General features: G+C 52.3%; 1 protein-coding gene across 1 annotated transcript in view; it reads left to right on the forward strand.

Annotated features, from left to right (window-relative positions):
• The window catches only part of ARHGAP40 (Rho GTPase activating protein 40), a 33060-nt gene that overhangs the window by 3917 nt on the left and 9187 nt on the right, over positions 1 to 19956 (forward strand). Inside the window, exons 2-9 of the mRNA XM_037044052.1 lie at positions 12892 to 13094; positions 14847 to 15067; positions 15587 to 15662; positions 16233 to 16375; positions 17893 to 18058; positions 18605 to 18696; positions 19114 to 19191; positions 19557 to 19716. Of these exons, the coding sequence (XP_036899947.1) occupies positions 12892 to 13094; positions 14847 to 15067; positions 15587 to 15662; positions 16233 to 16375; positions 17893 to 18058; positions 18605 to 18696; positions 19114 to 19191; positions 19557 to 19716 (1139 nt within the window). The remainder of the gene's footprint in view (positions 1 to 12891; positions 13095 to 14846; positions 15068 to 15586; positions 15663 to 16232; positions 16376 to 17892; positions 18059 to 18604; positions 18697 to 19113; positions 19192 to 19556; positions 19717 to 19956) is intronic.

The raw sequence follows: 19956 nt of genomic DNA on the forward strand, positions 1-19956 counted from the left end.
GTGACGAAGCACCTTGGCCGACTGCACGCAGGTAGTCTGTGAAATAAATTTTACATGTTCTACTCCCGCGTAGCCACGAGGTCTCTGCCATCACAGTTAGTGCCAACCTACTGCTCCACTGATCAGGTACCTTTAAACCCCCAAACACACGCCTCTGTGGGCGACCTCAAGCCCAGAGTGGGTCACCCACGCACAGTTTACATGTCGCAGTGGCAGAGGACAGACTGCCCCTCGAAGCCCAGCGTCACCACTTAGCAGCTGTGGGGCTCCGGGGAAGTTCCCTGCCCTCCCTGAGTCTCAGTTTCCTTTTCTGCCAGATGGCTGCAAAGGACAGTTCCCGCCCCCTCAGGGGAAAATGAAATGAATGCACGGGGGGCCTTGGTACAGTGTGAATGCGTGGGGCACGCACAGTAGGCGCCAGACATGAGAGTCGAAGGGAAGGCTTTGGGAGCCGACTCCAGGAGCCCGGGTCTGTTTCTGAGCGCAGTGAGCTCAGGCCCCTGACGCCTCCGAGCCGCGGAAGGATCCTCCCTGGGGCCCCAACCCACCCTGCACCGCACCTCCCTGAGCCTGAGCCTTCCTAGGCACAACGTGTCATTCCTTTTTTTACTTCAGTATTTTTTATTTTTCAGTTACAGTGACATACACTGTTATATTAGTTCCAGGTGTACAACCCAGTCGTTCTAACCCTAGTCCCCATCAAATCTTCCGGGATCTCCACCATGGAACTGCCACCTCGGGTGCTGCCACCCGGTTCTGGCTGCTGCTTTGCCCCCAAAGCCCTGGCAGGCCGATGCCCTCGCCAGCAGGAGGGGCCTGGCTGACCTTTGCTTGCAAACCTGAAATGGTAGGTTCCTGCTGACTGGGCTCCCAATTTCCTCTCTCACCTGGCCTTGCACTGGAGCAGAGGGGGAAGGCTCGAATTTCACGAATTTCACAGAAGGGTTAGGTCCTTCCCTTCTGGCTCTGGGATTCTCCACCCCTGCAACTCACCCTGTCCCCCAGGTGTTGCTGACTCCACCCAGGTTGTCCCAACGATGCCATTAGAATGTGAGGATGTCATTTCCTTGACCCTTGCCAACCCTGGGTGTTAGCAACCTGATGTTTGCCAATCTGATGGGTGGAAATATTTCATTGTTTCCATTTGCATTTCCCTAACGACTTATGAGGTTCAACATCTTTTCATATGGAGCATTTTTGTGCTTTATCTTCAGTGACTTCATTCGTATCTGCTGTTTATTTTTCTATTGTATTTTGGTTTTTTTCTTATTGATTTCTAGGAACTCTTTATATAAGACTAGATAAACACACTTCATCATTTGTTGCAAACATTTTCTCTCAGCTGATCACTGGTCTTACTAACTTGTTTATGGTGTTTTTGTTGTAGTTTTAATGGTTGATGTGATCAGAGCTCGGGCATTTTCTGTTATAGCTTCTGGATTTTACTTTGCTTGGGAAGATGTTCCCCTCAGCCCCTATTTCCTCTGGACTTTGTTCTCATCAACCCTTACGCAGGCTCCTGTCCCCTCCCCCGCAACCCTGGGAAATCCCTTTGTACTTACCAATATAATAACCTGTTCCCCTGCCTGTGAGTTTTGCATATCTTCCTCCCTCCCTGATGTTCCTTTAAAACTGAGTTCCAACATTGCCTCCTCCGGGAAGCCCTCTGTCCTCCACCCCATCCCACTGTGGTTACCGCTCTTTCCCCTGGGCTGTTTGCACCATCAGGTGCTGGGTCGGCTGCTCATTGACTGGAACACAGTGTTGCTTTTAAGTATCTGTTAGGGCCACTTACTGTGGGCCAGGTGTTTTGCATGTATTGCACCCTCACGACCATGAGATGCTGCTGACATCATCAGCACCCCCATTTTGTAGGGTGGGGGAGGGGAGACAGACATTTTCCTGTGGTCACACGCCAAGACTGGGGCTTTTCTCCAAGCCTTAGTCACCGGCCTTCATCCCCAGGGGTCACCCTGCCCCAGCCTCGCAGAAGCTCTGGGTTCCGTGGGGCCTTGGAACCACCCGGAAGGCTTGTGTACACCAGACTGCTGCGCCCACCCCCAGACGTCCTCATTCAGAGGCTCTGGGGCAGGGGCTGGGACTTCGCAGAGTAGATTCACGTGTCCACGTTTTCTAGTCACTGAATCAAGCATCCAATTTTGAATTTGAGTTCTCTAAAATGAAACAAAATAAAAAATTCTGCCCCTCAGTCCTGCTGCCCACACACCCGTGACCAGTGGCAACTGAATGGGCCGAGCCAGTTCTACGCACCGCCCAGCAGGTCAGAGAATCTGATCGAGTGACTCAGACAGGGCAGGCTAAGGTCCCTGGCATCGTTCAAAGGAAGGGTGGGGGCAAGCCTCAGCCCCCACCCCCCGGGGAGCTTTCGGAACCTCACTGGCAACCACGGCAGGGTGCTCTGCTACGGGCGAGCCTGTTGGAGGGAGCCGGCGCCACTCAGCTTTAGCCAATTTTTGTCACGTTGGGACAGGGACCCGAAGATTATCATCTCTTTTGATTTTTTTTTGAGAACATCGGAACTAGAGGGTTTTAAACTGCAAGACCTCACGTTCGAATGACAGCAAGCTATTTGCAATGTGTTCAAATTCGGTGGGGGTGGCCACGCTGCTACTTCAAGTGGAGATTGGCTGGCCCCAATCTTCTGGTCGGGAACATTTGTCACCTCAGAGGTCATGGGCAGTACCTTAATCTCCTCCAGTCATCTCAGACATGCAGGCTGCCCCTCCCAGGAGTGCCACGTGAGAATTTGGATGCCGTCCATCCCTTCCACCCCGCTCTGGAAAACTCCGGGGCAGTTCTGCGAACCCGGCCGAATATCAATGCTCCCAGCAGTGCTTCCCAGCCCAGGCTGCGCAGTGCAGTCAGCTGGGCCGCTCTGAACGATGCTGATGCCCAGGTCCCCTTTCTGGGGGTTTTGCTGCGGTTGGTCTGGGGTATTGTCAGGGCACTGGGTGACCCCAATGCACAGTCAGGGGTGAGAACCCCCGGCCTGTGGGCCTGGTCTCCACACCCAGACTGCAGCATCTCAGCCCAGCGGGTCTCATATATACCTCTGGCTCCCACGCCCCTTCGCAAGCTGAGGGAGGCATCCACACCTGTGCCTTCCTGTCTGCTGGCCCAGCCTCAGATCTAATTCAGGAAGCTAAACTACAGAGATCATATTTCAAAGTGTTTTCATTCTTGTTGTCTATGACACAAAATAGTCTTGCTTAAAAACTCTGTGACCAGCTCTGGTGGAATTGGTATGTGGAGGAAATGTGATGAGCATCGAGGGGCAGTTCGGAGACGAGCACACTGTCGGAATGCGCCAGTCGGAGGGAGGCATCCACACCTCTGCCTTCCGACTGTCGGAGACCGTCGGAATGCGCCAGTCTGTTGTTGCCTCGTGGGGATCTCGGGAACTCCGTTACGATGACACTGAAAAATGTAAACCTGGAATGTGCCTTTTAGATCTCATTCCTTGCCTGGCCCCCACCCTGTCCCCACAGGGACTGCTTCGAAGGTGGCAGGGTGGCTGTGGGCTGATGTTCAGGTGGTGCATGCGTAAGGCTGTTACATCCTAACGGGCACCATCCACAGCATAGTCGTACCCAAAGTTTTATGAGAGCATGGGCATGGAGCTTGCCCTTCCTGGCGAATCCTAAGAGAGCACAGGAGAGACCCTCCTTCGTAAGCCCATGTCAACACACACGGCCGTGTATATGTTTTGGGGAGAATACGGACCTGCACGTTCCCTGGCATGCCCACATGCACATGCATGGCTGTGCCCCCAAATTGCCGTTGACTCTCTGCTCTCAGAGGCCCAACTCCCACCTTCACTTGACTCAGGACCTGATGTGCCATTTCTCCTGAGGGTTGGAGGTAGGGTGGGACATGGAGTGTGCACCCACCATCTGGGAATGGGTGTGTGAGCAGGGGAGAGTGGGCTCGCTGCTCTTCTGACGGAGCTGTTTGGGTTGTTGAATGATACACAGTCTCTGTCAGCTGCCGCTGTGTAACAAATGATCCTGGGCTCAACAGCAATCCTTTATTAAAGCAACACTCATTACTGGTGCCTGTGCCCGATGGTCAGCTGAGGCTTAGCTGGTCTGGCCTAGGCTCTGCTGGGTGGCTCCCTTTCAAGCTGTGGGTCTGGTTGAACTTGCTCCATCTGCTTGTGGGGCTCTGGTCTGTGTTCTCTCTGGGACCCAGGCTGCAGCCGTGCAGGGATAACTTCCCGTGGAGATGGGAGGTGCAAAGGGCCAGCTGTGCCACACAGGCATGAGTTACGCCTCGGTGGGGCTCACATCTGCTAACATTGCATTGGCCAAAGCACGTCAGCTGCCCAAAGCCCAAGTCAGTAGATGGGGGAGGGGCAGGGACCTGTCTCTAGGGGGAGAAAAGGCAAAGTCGCATGGCAAAGGCCTTGAGTAGGGAAGGATAACGAATGGAGGACAACGATGTGGTGCATCCCGTACCAACATGGAGGGACGACACCAACTGCACATTTGGGAGTCTTTGTGGGGAAGGCATTTTCAACCACCGTGAAACACGGAGCAGCACCCAGAAGAACTCCGCGTGCCCATGGGAAGATGGGCAGGACCGGGTTCCTTTGGGCATTCGGCAACCGGCTGGCCTTTTCCCACGCTGGACCAGAGGCTGGTGTCGACATTTCGTCACATCACCTCTAACACAACCCAACTCCCAGAGCTTTGGCTGGTCATGCTGATTTCCTGGATGTCTGAAGAGGAGACCAAAAAATAGGATCACCTCACACACCATATGGCCACACCTCCCTCGGTGGCTTCCCTGACCGTCAACTTGCCCCTTTCTGTCCCTCCTTTGTCCTCACCCCCCAGTTCCTTACTGGCCCCTGTGCCCCCCACTCAGCCAAGTGAAGCTTGGCAAGTCCCCAGTTGTCATCGGCTGTCCCTCCTCCCACGTGCCCCATCAGGGAATCATCTTACCTCAGCAGATCGAGCTCCTACAATTCTTAGGTGGGGGTGGGAGACCATCATGAGTCAGACCTGTCTGTGGCTCATGTGATGGGGGGGAGTTCATCTGATGAGAGGCAGAGCTGGGGTCAAGGTCAGGCTGGTGGTATTTCCTCCCCAAGCACACGCTGCGTCCGACCAGTGGGAAGAAATGTGGCAGTTAAGGAAGTGGTTGAGAATGTGAGCTGTGGAGCCAGACTTCCTGGGTTCAAAGCTCAGTCCCGCCATTTACTAGCCAGGTAACCTCACACAAGTCACCTGGTTTCTGTGTGCCTCTGTTTTCTCACCTGTAAATGAAATGACACGAATAGGAACTTGTGGAGACTGCATGTGTTAACCATGTAAAGCAGTGCTCTCAGCTGGAACAGTCTTGCTGCCCAGGACCATGTGGCGGGGTCTGGAGCTATGTTTGGTTGTCTTAACTAGAAGGGAGGCTTTTGGCACCCAGTGGGTGGAGGCCGGGATGCTGCTAAACATCCTACAAGGTGCAGAACAGCCCCCAAGACATCAATGATCCAACTTAAAGTGTTGCTGGTTCTCAGGTAGAGGACCCTGGTGCCCGGCTCAGCGCAGCGCCTTGCGTGGGGTCAATGTTAATGTGCCCTGATCAGCAAGTCTGGTGCCTGCTACCCCAGGATCTGTGTTGGGGCCACTGCGTTGTCACTGCGGCTACACAGCCTGTGCCTGTGACTAGAGCCTCCTCCTCAACTCACTGTGGCCTCGAACATTCATGTAGAGAAAAGCAATGATAGTTATTGTTATTGCATCGGTTCCTATTTCTTCTGCACCTAATGGAGGCTGGATATTTTGCCAGGCATCTTATTTACGTGTCTTAGGATCCCCACAGTGAGAGGAGCTGTGATTAGCCCCCCATGCTGCAGAGGACACGGAGGCTGGGAGCGGTGAGAAGTCTCACCTGAGGTGCTGGGACAGGGATGGAACGCAGCCTCTGTTTAACTCAGGAAAGCCACGCACACAGCCGCTGCCCTTCTCTGGGACCTGTCAGTGTCTTCTCTGAGTGGAGGAGGAGGCGACAGCAAGGGCAGGCACTCTGAGGAGAATCAGGGCTGCCCGGAGAGCTCATATGCCACTTAGGGGGAAAGTCTTGGCCAAGCTGAGCTGGAGAGGAGGCCCGGCCACGCCTCCACCGGCCCGTCCCGACGAGCGGCATTCTTGGGCCCTCGGTCACGCTGGTTTGGGTTCTCCGAACAGGCTCCCAGCCTGGCGTGGGTTTCCTCGGCCCCGCCTTCTGGCTGCTGCTCTCGGCCCCCTGGTCCTCGGTTCCTAGGGTCTGCCGGGACCCCACAGGCAAGGGTCTGGCTCAAGATCATCTTCCAGAGCTCTCAACCTTACCCCTGTTTTTTCATTTTACAGTTTTGGAAACCGAGGCCCAGAGAAAGAAAGGGACGTGCCCATAGTCACACAGAGAGTGACTAGGAGGTTTGGACAGGAGCCAGGGACGTCCAGGGCACGGCCTCCTCCTGCAGGCCATGTGGAGGGAGGATGAGCTCTTGTGTGTGTGTGCATGCATGTGTGTGTGTGAGTGCACGTGTAGAGAAAGCCTTTGCATTCTAGAGAGCTCTGAGCAGCTGTGGGGGCATCCCTGGTCACCTGGGCTGGTGGTGTATGCCACCCACGGGTCGGGCTCATGAGCCTGTGACCCCTTCCTGCAGGAGGTGGAGGCTGCTCACCAGCTGGGCAGCCTTGGGCAAGTCACTCGTCCTGTCTGAATCTCAGGGGGCAGGCACCCAGAGCCACATATATCCGCAGAGCTAGCATTCGTTGAGGATTCCTGCTCTAGCACCTTGTGTATACTCGCTTCCTAGGAACTGGCCAGAGTCCGGGCTCAGTACCCATTTGCTGATGGAATGGAGTGATTCTTACACCACACTGCCCCAGGCAGTGTCCATACAAAGATGAGGAGCCTGAGGCTGGCCAGGCTCACTACTCCTCAGGGTCACGTCACTAATGAATAGCAGATCTAGAATGCAAAGTTGGAAGCCGAAATTCTTAACTTCCAAACTTAGACATCTGGTTATCTATGGCTTAGAGGGCATGTCATACACTCAATAAATGCCTACGTCAGAGACAGTTCATCACACTGTGCATTTAGGATTGGTGCACTTTTCTGTACATGCTGTGCATCAATTAAACATTGCAAACTGCCTTGGCTCTTGTCACCAGTGGATTGAGTGCCAGCCTGTGAACCTAAGTGTCACCAGTTCGATTCCCAGTCAGGGCACATGCCTGGGTTGTGGGCCAGGTCCCCAGTAGGGGGCACGTGAGAGGCAGCCATACATTGCTGTTTCTCTCCCTCTCTTTCTCTCTCCCTTCCCTTCTCTCTAAAAATATATAAATAAAATCTTTTTTAAAAAAGTAAAATGTGGAAAACAACAACAGAAAATGGGCTTCATGCAGCTCTGAACAAATTTTGTGGATGTGCGGTGGCCTGTTCTCTAGATAAATAGGGGGCTCTTTGCCACACCGCCAAATGTGACCTCGGAACAGTGACACCTTTAGAACCATTGGGGTCTTTTCCTGAAAAGTTCACCCGAAGTAATGATTGTTGCCTTCCTTTCACGGCTTAGCTGTGAAAGCAGTGACACCATTAATAACTTTTGTTTTGGTTTACTCACTGCAGTTGTCAAATTGTCACAAAACACACAGATGCCAGTAATTTCCAAGCAAATTACAAGGCGACTGAGGAAACCGAGCTGTGCACCAGCATGAGGTGACAACAGATTCGCGGGAGGCGCACTGACTAGCAGTTTTCCCAAAAAGCATAAATAGAGCGGAACAGCCAATTGTATAATTAACTGGAAATCGGTCTCCAGTCGAGCTTCTGCTCGGTGAGAATGGCCACGCTGTTGCCCTGGGAGAGGCCGTGTGCCCTGCCTCTCGCTCTGGGCCCACACGGCCTGAGGTTTCTTTGCTTTACCACATTTGAGTACGTTTCGGGATGGAGGCCTTTGTAATTTGGAGTCAAGCTCAGTCTGTGGGCGGGACACCTGGGGAAAAGGCACAAGCCAGGGCCTGTGGGTAAGAAGCTGGCAGGACAGGCCTCGTGCAAAATAAACATGGTGCTGTTCAAATATTAGCACAAATTTCAACATGGTGACGGCAGAGCTCTAAACCAAGAAGGCGGTCCCTCTAAGCAGGACCACACACATCCATGATGCTGACCCCAGGTACATCATTCCACGTCCACATGATGGGGGGACATCTAGGGACAGGGCTTCAAGCCGTGGGGAAAATACAGCCTCAGGGACACCAGGGCACAGAGCCGCACAAGACAGAGGCCAGGTATGCAGCAGGAGCAAAATTAGCCCCCTGTCCTGGGCTGCAGAAACAAAAACAAACAGATCTAAAAGAACGATTTTTTTGGAAGAAAATTTGGCAAGAAACCCTTTGGTTCAGCAATTCCACTCCTAGTGCTCCCTCTTCCACTGGCACCTCTGCGCAGAGGAACAAGGTGGCAAATATGAGGCTGCTTATCACAGCGTCCCTCGTCGTACTGACAAGTGGAGAGACCCAAGTGTCGGCCAGAGGGGCTGCGTTAAAAACCATGCTCTACACCCGAAGGAGGAGGACATGTCAAGCAAAATGCACTGTGCGGAGGACCGCCCTGTAATTCAGCTGCTCCTTGCTATTATCTAGGGCCCAGTTTTTAAAATTTCTTTCTTTTCTTTTCTTTTCTTTTCTTTTCTTTTCTTTTCTTTTCTTTTCTTTTCTTTTCTTTTCTTTTCTTTTCTTTTTTCTTTTCTTTTCTTCCTTCCTTCCTTCCTTCCTTCCTTCCTTCCTTCCTTCCTTCCTTCCTTCCTTCCTTCCTTCCTTCCTTCCTTCCTTCCTTCCTTCCTTCCTTCTCTTTCTTTTCTTTCTTTCTTTCTTTCTTTCTTTCTTTCTTTCTTTCTTTCTTTCTTTCTTTCTTTCTTTCTTCTCTCTCTCTCTCTCTCCTTTCCTTTCTTTCTTTTTCTTTCTTTCTTTTTTTTTTTGCTGTGTGCAGTATCCACCCTGTTCTAAGCCTGGGTGGATCCCCTTTTTGTGTGTGACTGCCGGCTCCTCCAGGAGACCTATTTTTACCCGGGTCTAGAGCACGTTGTCGATGTCCCGGAATTCCTACAAGAGTCCTGAGTGTGTCTTTCCTCAGACTGATTCCTGTGTCTGGAGGAAGACACGTGATGGTTCTTTTGTTTTTTAAGCAGCAGCTCTGTTGCTATGTAATTTATGTACCGTGTAGTTGACACATTCGACGTGTATGGCCCCACAGCTTTTCGTATATTCACAGACCTGTGTACCCATCCTCACAGTCTGAGAGCCTTTCCTTCACCACCAAAGGAACACGGGGCCCAGCAGCAGGGGCTCCACAATAGTTCTTAATCCAAACTGGCCCAGACTGGTTTTGTGATGAGGGTGGGGAGGGACTCTGGCTGCTGCACAACAGGAGGTGAGTGGCAAAGATGCTGGGAAGGCAGCCGCCATGCCCACCACCCCCGTGCTCCCGCTTGCTGTTGGGGCGCCCTCACCCCTCCCCTTGCCCCAAGGCACTGAGGACCTCCTGCAATGGGCCTGGCTTTGAGATGTGCTTTCCCTGTCTCACCAAGTCTCATTTTAAGACTGTCTGTAGCCCTGGCTGCCTTGCTCATCTGGTTAGAATGTTGTCCTGATACACCGAGGTTGCGGGTTGGATCCCCTGTCAGGGCACAGACAAGAATCAACCAATAAATGCATAAGTAAGTGGAACACAAAGCAACATTTCTCTCTCTCTCCATTCCTCTCTCTCTAAAATATTTTTTAAAAATAACTGTTTCTTATGCAACAACCTTCAGGGGCCAGATCTTCTGTAAAAGCAATGTGGTGGCCAGGACTAGGGAAGCCCAGCCTCCTTAGTAGGGGGCACAAATTATGCAAAGACATAATGGTCTGAGAGAGGCTGGAGAAGCTGCAAACTCGTAACTGGAAAACCAGTGCCCGTGGGGCAGTTGCAAATGACGAGGCTCACAGGCTTCCATCTATCTCACACTCCTAGAAGTTCTTGCTTATGTTGTTTGCTATGCTGCTAAGTGCAAAGAAGTTCCTAACTGTCATAGGTTCTTTGTGGGCTTACTCTCGTTTCCCCTGTAGAATGCTTTTTGGGTTTTTTGTTTGTTTGTTTGTTTTTGCCTTCTTAGAATGCTTCTTCATCTGAAACGGATGTTGATGGCTTTGTCCTTTTTGTTAGCCTTTACCCCATATTTGGTCCATCTTTTTTACTTTTGATTTGTGCTCTTTTGCACTCTGTACACTTTTCCCCAGCTTCACTGAGGTATAATCGACCTACGATGTTGCATATCTTGAAGGTGTTCGGTGTAATGATTTGATTCACTTACACATCGTGAGATGATGACACAAAAAGATTAGTTAACGTGTCCATTATTTCACACCGTTACCATCCTGTGCATGTGGTGAGAACATTCAAGAATTACTCTCATAGTGAATTTCAGATAAAAATACAGTGTTCTAACTGCACTCACCGGGCTGTATGTTACATTCCCCGGAAACTATTCATTGTATAACTGGAAGGTTGCATTTTTTCCCCGTGTCTCCTCGTTTCCTCTTCTTCCCAGCGCCTGGCCTCCACTACACCGATCCACTGCCTGTTCCTATCCGTTTGGCTTTTTTAGATTCCACATATAGGGGAGATCTCGCAGTGTTTGCCTTTCTCTGTCTGACTTATTTCACTTAGTCTGTGGCCTGCAAGGTCCATCCATATTGTCCCAAATGGCAAAATGTCCTTCTTTTTACAGCTGACAAACATTCTGTGGGATAGCGGATGGCGGTATGCCATGTTCTTTGTCCATTCCCCCACGATGGACATTCGGGGTGTTTCTCTGTCTATTGTCTTGCTGCAGGGAATACAGGGGTGCAGATATGTCTTTAAAATAGTGATTTAAAAATTTTTTAAATTTATTTATATTTAGAGAGAGGGGAAGGGAGGGAGAAGAAGGGGGAGAGAAACATCACTTGGTTGCCTATTATATGTGTCCCGATGCAGGGGTCGAACCTGCAACCCAGGCATGTGCTCTGACCAGGAATCCAACCAGTGACCTTTTGCTTCTTGGAACGATGTCCATCCAACTGAGCCCCACCAGTCAGGGCCAAAATAGTGACTGTAGCTCCTCCTCATGTATACCTGGAAGTGGAACTGCTTCCGGTAGTTCCATTTTTTGTTTCTGAGGGACCCCCCTGCACACTGTCTTCCTCAGTGGCTGCACCTATTCACACTCCCACAAACAGTGCACAAGGGTTGCCTTTTCTCCGCATTCTCACCAGCTCTTGTTATCTGTTGTCTTTCTGATAACAGCCATTCTAATAAGATCTACAGGTTTCAAATGTACAACTCTAGAATACATCATCTCTATGTTATATTGTGTGTCCATCACCCAAAGTCATGCCTCCTATGAATGACTTTTTATTAATTTTGTTCTTGTTGTTGCTTTTTTAAAAAAGATTTACTTATTTTTAGGGAGAGGGCAAGGGAGGGAGAAAGAGAGGGAGAGAAACATCCATGTGTGGTTGCCTCTCACCTGACCTGCAACCCAGCCATGCACCCTTAACTGGGAATCAAACAAGCGACCCTTTTGTTCGCAGCCCATGCTCAATCCAGTGAGCTACACTAGCCAGGGCTGAATGACTTTTTAAAAAGCCAAACTGAATCTTTTTTTTAAAACAGAGCAATTCCAATCCCCTACGTTTATTGTTTTATTTGCCTGTTGTTTGTTTCCAGATGGAATATGGCATTTGGTCTGTGGGATCATTACCGAACTCAAATATCTGTAGAATTTGCAGAATGTACTTTTTCCCCATTTGAAGAAACTGGCACGGATCCCTCTCTGGTGACAGGGTAGTGCACGACCTGCCTCACTGATGCGTCCCAGGGGCTGTGTGGATGCCAGCCCCAATCACCATTCTCAAAGATGCTGCCCAGCTGCCCAGAGACTTTGTCCCTAAGTCCACCTGAAGCCCCAGAATAGCACTTACCAGGGCCAGGAGACCGGCACTGTCCGTCCTGGGATTGTCTGCACAAGGTGGAATCACATAATCCGTGCGGAGGTTTGTGCACACGAGGAGACGCAGGCATTGGGGGCTCTCGGTGTAAACCACACAGCTGCACCCAGAGAGCTGGGCCAGGGGCCTGGGAAACCCGGCTGAGATCGTCCCTCCCTGTCTCTCCCTGACTGCAGAGGGTTCCCTCTCTGCTTCTCTCAGGAGACCGGCCGCTCTGGCCCTGCCATATTCACATGGCTTCTCAGGTCACGTGCTTGGTCCCCTGGCTCAGCTCCTCGAGAGGCTCTGACTGGCTCATGCGATGTGGTCTGGCACTTCTGTGATCTGGTACTTCGGTCCGTTCCGATCCAGCTGGAGAAGAGCTGGAAACGACGTGGGCACATGTTATAAACGGGGAAACCAGGGCTGTGGAAGTCAGGTTCACAAATGAGGGGGTGTGGGTGGGGAGGGGATCACTGACATTTTGGGTAAGGTTTCGGTGAGATGAATCAGGAGCTGCACTGTAATTTCCTCGCGTGCCCTGGTGTTTGATCCCCTTACCAGTGTTTGCTGTGTGGGCGTCCAAGGTTGCTTGCTCTGCCCGAGGAGGTGGAGAAAAGTAGAGCTATCTGGCCCTTTCTCCATCTTCTGCAGCCTCACGTGTTTCCATGTGATTCTGAGGGGGCAGTGGGTAAACTGGCCAATGTGCCGAGACTAGCTGTGTGTCTGTCACCCCCGAGAAGTATGCTCGGGGTGCTCGCCCAGCTCCCAGAAGCCCCAGGCCGATTTCTGGAGAACCACAAGGCCTCAGGACACACCCCATCCTGAGCACAGCTTTGCCTGACTTTTCTCCTCCCTTCCCGCCGTGCTGCAGCTCCGGGCCCGCGTCAGGCCCAGTGAATCAGCTTCCGAAGAAGAACCCCCGCCGAGCACGCCCTGCAGAATGCTCCCACTCCCGGCTGTCCTCGGCAGAGAGCTTGTCCATGGACGGCTTTTGGATGGAGGTGGAGCGGATCCAGCAGCGGCGTGAGCTGACAGAAGAGGAGGGCAGCGGCAGCGAAGGCCAGCCACAGGAGGGTGAGGAGCCCTGGCAGGGGCCGCTGGGCTGAAAGGAGCCCCTCGTTGGGGCGGGGGAGGGGGGGGACATGTGCAAGGTCCAGACAAAAATCACAACCCGAAAGGGCTTTATCTCTCTCTTGGACTGTGGCAGTACCCTCTTCCTGGCCTCCCTGCTTGACCTTTGCTCCCTGCCATCATACATTAGATTATGTCCCTCCCTGGATTAGGTTATTCAGCACCTGACTATTTCTTGAAAGGCACTGTTTTAGGCATCGGGGGTGTATTTGAGTGGAATTCTAAGTCCTGTGCGCAATATCCCCAAGTGTCTGCCCCGCTCTCTGTGTATCTATTTTCTATCACTGCATAGCAAACATAGCCAGTTCGAGTAACTATTGTTATTATCATTATTCTCACAGTTCTAGGGGTTGCAGGGCTCAGCTAGGCGGTTTTCACTCAGACTCTCATGCAATTACGGTCAGATGACGGCTGGGGCCTGAGTCACCTCAAAGGCTTTCTTGCTTCTGCGTTTGCTGGTGAACGTGACCACCAGCTGAGCCTCATCTGGGACTGTCACCTGGAATGCCTACCCTTTGCCTCTCTGTGTGGTCTGGGCTTCCTCCCAGCAAGGCAACTGGGTTCCGGGAACAGGAGGAGAGCGATAGACAGAGAGAGAGATCCAGGCAGAAGCTGGTTCTCTGTGTACAGCCCAGCTTTGGAAGAAAGGTAGCATCACTGCCTCTGCTACATCCCATTTCCCCATGTCCAGCCCACATTCCAGGGGAGGGGAATTACACTGCCTCTTGATAGGGTGAGTGTCAAAGAGTTTGGGGACATGTAAAACCAGCACATCACAGCTTACAAGGCTCTTACAAAATCGGCCCCGACCCCCCTGCCTCACGCCGTCCCACTCCGTCTTTCTACCTCTGCACTTCCGCCACTCTGCTCAGGCCTCCTGGCTTCTTGGACCCGGACAGCACATTCCTGCCTTGCTGTTCCTTCTGCCTGGTGCATTCTTCCCCCAGGGATCCGTGTGGCTTGTTGTCTCCCATCAGGACTGGGCTCAAGTGTCACCTCCTTGGGGACCTTGACTTTCCTGAGTAAAGCAGCATTCCACCCCTCACCCTCTAGCCCCTTGTTGCACTTTACTCATCATTAGAGCACATACCCCCACTCTGGACAGCACACAGAGCACTTACTCACGCACTCGTGTGTCTGTGTCCCCAGCAAAATGGAAGCTCCGCGAGGTTAGGGACATTGCCCATCACCATCTCCCCTCGGTGCCTAGGACAGAGCCAAGTGCATTCTCATGCTCCATCCTACTTGCTCAGTGAGTGCGGAAAAGGCTATGGCAGAGAAACCTTGGTTTGGCATCTAAATCAGCTGTGCTGGTCCATGGTGTCCAAGACGTGGGAGACTCTGCTTGTGTAGGGCCCATGCTCTTCACGGCTGGGCCCATGTGCCCCTGTGGTGGTTTCTGTCAATTGGGGAGGTGCAGGAAGTTCATTGCCACATTCCAGAATCAGAACATACAGGCTCCCTCCCTCAGCCTGCTGCTTCCAAGAGAATATGATTTTACAGGTTTATTGCAGATGCTGGTTAATACCATCCCTACCCCTCAAATCCTCAGATGCTTTGTTCGGTCTTGTCCCCGGTGAAGAGTGGTTGGTGCTAGGGGATCTTGTCAGCAGGCGTGTGGATGTTTCTTGCTTCCACATCAGCGCTTGTGGCTGAGTGTGTTCATTTGGGTGGTCTCCTTCCCTCCATTGGCAGAAGGAGAAGCCGAATCCCAGTGGCTGCAGGACACAGGCCTGTCGGACCTCCTGGGTGGCCTGGGCTTGGACAGCCATCACCAGGGGCTCCTGTCGACCCTCACGCAGACCCAGGTGGCTGCCGTGTGCCGCCGGCTGGACATCTATACCCGCTCGGCCCGCAGACGCCACAGGGCACCCGTCCGAGATGTCAGGGACGTCTTTGGGGACTTCAGTTCAGGGGTAAGTCAGTGGCATAAGGGTGACTGCAGGCCCTGCCTGCCTGGGCCCGTGGCAGTGCCGCCGCATCCTAAGTGAAACAGCCGTTCTGCTGCAAGGCTGTGTCGGCGTGTGCTTGCACGCTGTGTTGCATGCAGGTCTGTCTGCTGTGTGTGCCAGTGTGTTTGCCTGTGTGTGCTTGGGTGGGCTCGAGGGCTTAGGTTCTCCTTCTGCATAACTATTATTATTACGATTAGAATGCTCATCATTGTCCTTTATATATCCTGCTGACACTTGGAAGCTGACAGGTCATGAGCATTTGATGCTTTCTTGGACTATTTTGAAGGGGCACACCACGGGAATGATACGAGAGGTGCTGAAGGCAGGCAGACCCAGGCCCAGTGCCCGCTTCCCCACTCAGCTGCTGTGCGGTCCTAGGCCAGAGCTCTGGGCTTCAGCTCCGTCTGTGAAATTGGGGTCAGGAATGGCTTCTGTTTCCCTGGGTTGGGAAGTAGAACAAACTGGAAATTGTAATTTGTTTAGGCAATACCTTCAGAGAATGGGGATTCGGGGATGAAATGGACCCAGCTCAGTTCCGGGACATCTAGGTCTCCTCCAGGTAGGTGGACTTGGTTTTCCAGGCCCTGGGAAACCCCCAGGCTGTGCAGAGGGGCTGCTTCCTTGGAACATTTTCCTCTGCCTGCCAGTTGCTTGCCTTCCCTGATCGAGGGCAGTAGGATGAAACCCCAAGGGACAAGGTGGGGCCCTTCTGCAGGTTTTCCCATTAGACCCATGAACCTCTGCTTGGAAAATTACTTCCTGGGCAATGAGCCTTAGCTAGGAAACTACTTCCTGGGGCAACGGGCCTTAGCCAGGAAACCACTTCCTGGGGCAACAGGGTTTAGCTAGAAAATTACTTCCTAGGGCAATGGATCCTATACCTAACGGTATTGATTTGAGCTTGAGCCTGGGAAATCACTTCTTGGGGTAAAGGGCCAGAGCCCTCGGCTTAATAACCTGCTTCCTGGGGTCACAATCTCAGTGCTTTAATCTCACACCGTCTTTACTTGGCCTGAGCAAGGGCATAAGCCTGAGAACTTGCTCCCAGGGGCTCCGGGCGGGAAGAGGTAGGGAGGCAGCAGGTGCTGACCGCCTCTCTGTTCTGTTTCCCCCGCAGCAGCAGCAGCAGCAGCAGGGCCTGAGGGGCTGCAGGCCGGGAGGGAGGAAGCCTTCCACGTGGACTCCGCCTACTCGGAGCAGGCGGCCCTGCTCCTGCAGCAGGGCAGGCAGCCCCCAGGAGGCAGCGGCACCTGGAGCAAGGGCTCCCTGCCGGTGAGGGCACTGCGGGCGCTGGTGGCTGTGACTCCCCCACCTTAGGAAATTTGCTGTGACCTCTGCTCCCTCGTGAAAGTGCTTTCATTCACGCAAACAGATTTTTTCTTTTCCTTTTGAAATAATTTTAGAGTCACAAGAAATTGCAAAATAGTGGAGTTCCCACGTACTTGTCACCTAGTTTCTCGCAGAGACACCATCGTATGTAACCACAGCACAGCAAGTCAAGTTTGTAAAGAATGACTTTCTGTTTCTACAGCATCAGAGATAATTAGTGTTCAACATTATTTTCTACCCTTGGTGCTTTGATTTCCTCATTCAACTGTGAGTGGTAATAGTTAATAATGGTGAAGATACTGCATATTAACCTTTTACCATAGACCAGGCATTACACCAAGTACTACACATGCGTAATTTAATTTTATTCTGTTATGTTGGCAGTAATTGTGTAAATACTTTAAAATAGTAATAGTTATAGTAATTGAGGACTCACTATGTGTCAGGCACTGTGTTTTATACAATTTATTAAATTGAATCGCCCCCCAAAACCCTGTGAAGTGGATACTGTTATTAGCCCCATTTTACAAGTAAGAAAATTGACACACAGAAAGGTAAAATTATGTACCCAAATTAGGTAAATTCGGTATTTACCCTAACGTTGGTAAAGTCAGAATGCGAACCCAGAAAGTTTGGCTCCCTAGCCCATACAGCAAGCACGGGGCTGTGCAATAACCATAACATTCTTACCTATGACCACAGCGCACTCCCCTTCCCCTCTCAGGGCACTCGAATGGGCTCAGGGGCACGAGGTGGCCCAGGGCTCCAGGCAAACGCTAAACACATCTGCCCTCTGCACCAGGCTCTTGCCGCTTTTCTCCTGTTCCCTGATGGCCACAGGAACGATGCCTGAGGCGGCCTGCAGGTCCCCACTCTGGCCTCTAGATGGCGAGGTCGGGCATCATTTATTTTTCAACTGATGCTCTATCAGAGCGAGAAAGAGGAGCATTGGAGCGCATGGAGGTGGGGGTGTAGGGATGGCGGGGCTGGGATGGGCCGGCGGCACAGGTAAGGATACCGACAGATGGGGTGAGGGAGGGTGACCAAGGCCCAGAAGAGAAGCAGTAATAAGAAGCCCATGGGGATGACCCCTCTCTTCCAGCCCCTCAGACTGGAATGTAGACAGTAAGAACAGCGTCCCATTACTGGGGCCTCACTGTGTGCTTGGCACCCTTTATACCCCTTAGCCCACTTGACCCTCACAAAATCTATGAGATAAGCAGTGTTTTATAATTACACAAGGGGAAATGGAGGATCAGAAGGTGGTCCACTCAGCGGTGGAGCTTGGACTTGAACCTGGGGTGAAATCCTGAGCCCCCTGCTCTCAAGCACGTTGCTCTCCCTCCTCAGAACCGCCTAAGGGTGGGAGGGGTGGGATGGCTGAAGGAGTGGGGGTGGGGGGCGGAGCCTCAACACACATACCCAGCCCGTGGCTTGACAGTCTCTACTTCCCTCCCTAGAAGTTTAGGATCCCCAAAGGCAGACTTGGCCTGACGAAGGTTGGAGACCTGTCCTCACAGGACATGAAGAAGATCTCCACTCTGGCCCTCATCGAGCTGACCGCGCTCTGTGACGTCCTTGGCGTGGACCTGAAGAGGAGCAAGGCGGGCAAGCTGAAGGCAGCAGGTCAGCAGGCCAGTGGCAACCCTGTGGCCAGAGTCCTGCCTTTCTCATCAAGGGGGCTGCGTGGGGACCCCCCCCCAGACATGCTAGGCTGCTCTATTTCCTTCCATAATATGTATTGTTTCCTACATATGAAAACAATTCCTGCTCATTGCAGGAAATCTGGAAAATAGAGCAAAGTCCAAAAAGGAAAGATACAGTTCAGATATAGGCACTATTAACATTTAGTGTATTATCATCTTCCTCCCACTGCCCACACCAGACCGCTGTCACATTTGGTGCCCAGTGCGCTCTGGGGCAGCAGCCCGGCCTCTTTCAACACCTCTTTATCCAGCTGAGACTTCCTCTGTGACGCACCGAATGTTGTCATTATTGCTGAGGCCCCGTGTTCTGCGTGAGCGCAGCCAGAGCTCAGCCACTCTCCAGAGAGCGCATTCCTCGTGCAGGGAGAGGGGTCCGACCCTAGTCCCCCAGGAGACCACGCAGGTGGGAGCCCAGGTGTCAGTGCAGGAAGCGAAGTGCCCTTTCTGCTCTCTGGTCTCCCCGCAGAAACTCGCCTGTTTGGTGCGCCCCTCGAGGCCCTGCTTGCAGCTGACCGCAAAGCCCTCCCCAGCACCCAGGTGCCGCTGGTACTTCAAGCTGTAAGTTGTCTGTGGATTGGGTTCATTTAGCTGACGACAGGCTGGCTCTGGACACCGCTGATGGCTAGCCTGGGGGATGAAGGTGTGGACTTTAGAATCAGGAGACCTGGGTTCAAATTCTGCCTCTGACCCATGCTAGCTTGAGAGACTTGAGGTGAATTTCTGAACCCCGATGGGCCTGCCTTCCAGTATTCATGAAGTGTGGTTATAATAACAGTATTTTCTTATTAAAGATTGAGTGAGAAAAATGCATATTTTTAAAAAAGCTCTCAGAGCAACGGCTGGCTCATGGAAAAGGCCAGGAAAGCTATTTTTCTTCCCCGGCCTTTCCTCTTCCTGTGTTCATGGCAGACACATACCAGTTTGAGTCTCACTTTTCAGTGGCTTGGTTTAAACATGGGGTCCTTTGTCGCACAGCTGCTGTCCTGTCTGGAGAAGAGAGGGCTGGACACAGAAGGCATTCTCAGGGTGCCCGGATCCCAGGCCAGGGTCAAGGTAATGGTTTGGCTACCCCAGCTCACTGAGGCTGCCTCTCCCAGCATCCTCACATGTGAGTTAAACTCGGAGAAAATCCAGGTCATGGTCCGCCAGTGTCCTGGCTTTGGTCTCTGTTTGGGGTGTGGAACTCCGGAGGGTTTGCCAGGATAGAGGTGGCACAGTATAGCACAGGAGCCAGGCTGTTGACAAATGTTGAGTGATTTATACACATGAGGCCATTTAATACACATGAAAACCCTATGAGGTGAGTGCTGTTATTGTCCCCACTTTGCAGACAAGGAAACTGAGGCCCAGAGAGGTGGGGGAGCAACTGTTCCTGGAGCCTTGGGCCAACTTCTCATTAGTACCCCTCCTTCCTTCAGGGCTTGGAACAAAGGCTGGAGAGAGACTTCTACACTGGCCTGTTCAGCTGGGATGAGGTTCGCCACAATGATGCATCCGATTTGCTCAAAAGGTTTATCCGGGAGCTTCCGGTGCCTCTGCTCACAGCTGAGTATCTCCCGGCCTTCACCGTGGTGCCCAGTGAGTGTCCCCAGCCCTTGGCAGCTGGGAGAAGGGCTTCGATGGCCTGGGCTGAAGAGGGAAAGTGGTGGGAAGATGGGACTACCTGTCCCCTGTGATTTCAAGCATGTGTGTGTGAGTGTGTGCATACGTGTGCATGTGCACAATATGTCAGGTGTATGCATAGCATATCCATGTATGTGTGTGTTGCATATGTATGTGCACGAGCGTGTGCGTGTGGTGTGATGAGGAGAGGAGGAG

This window comes from Sturnira hondurensis, unplaced genomic scaffold, assembly GCF_014824575.4.
Source record: "Sturnira hondurensis isolate 20B ecotype Veracruz unplaced genomic scaffold, ASM1482457v3 Scaffold0004136, whole genome shotgun sequence".
Taxonomy (NCBI): Eukaryota; Metazoa; Chordata; class Mammalia; order Chiroptera; family Phyllostomidae; genus Sturnira; species Sturnira hondurensis.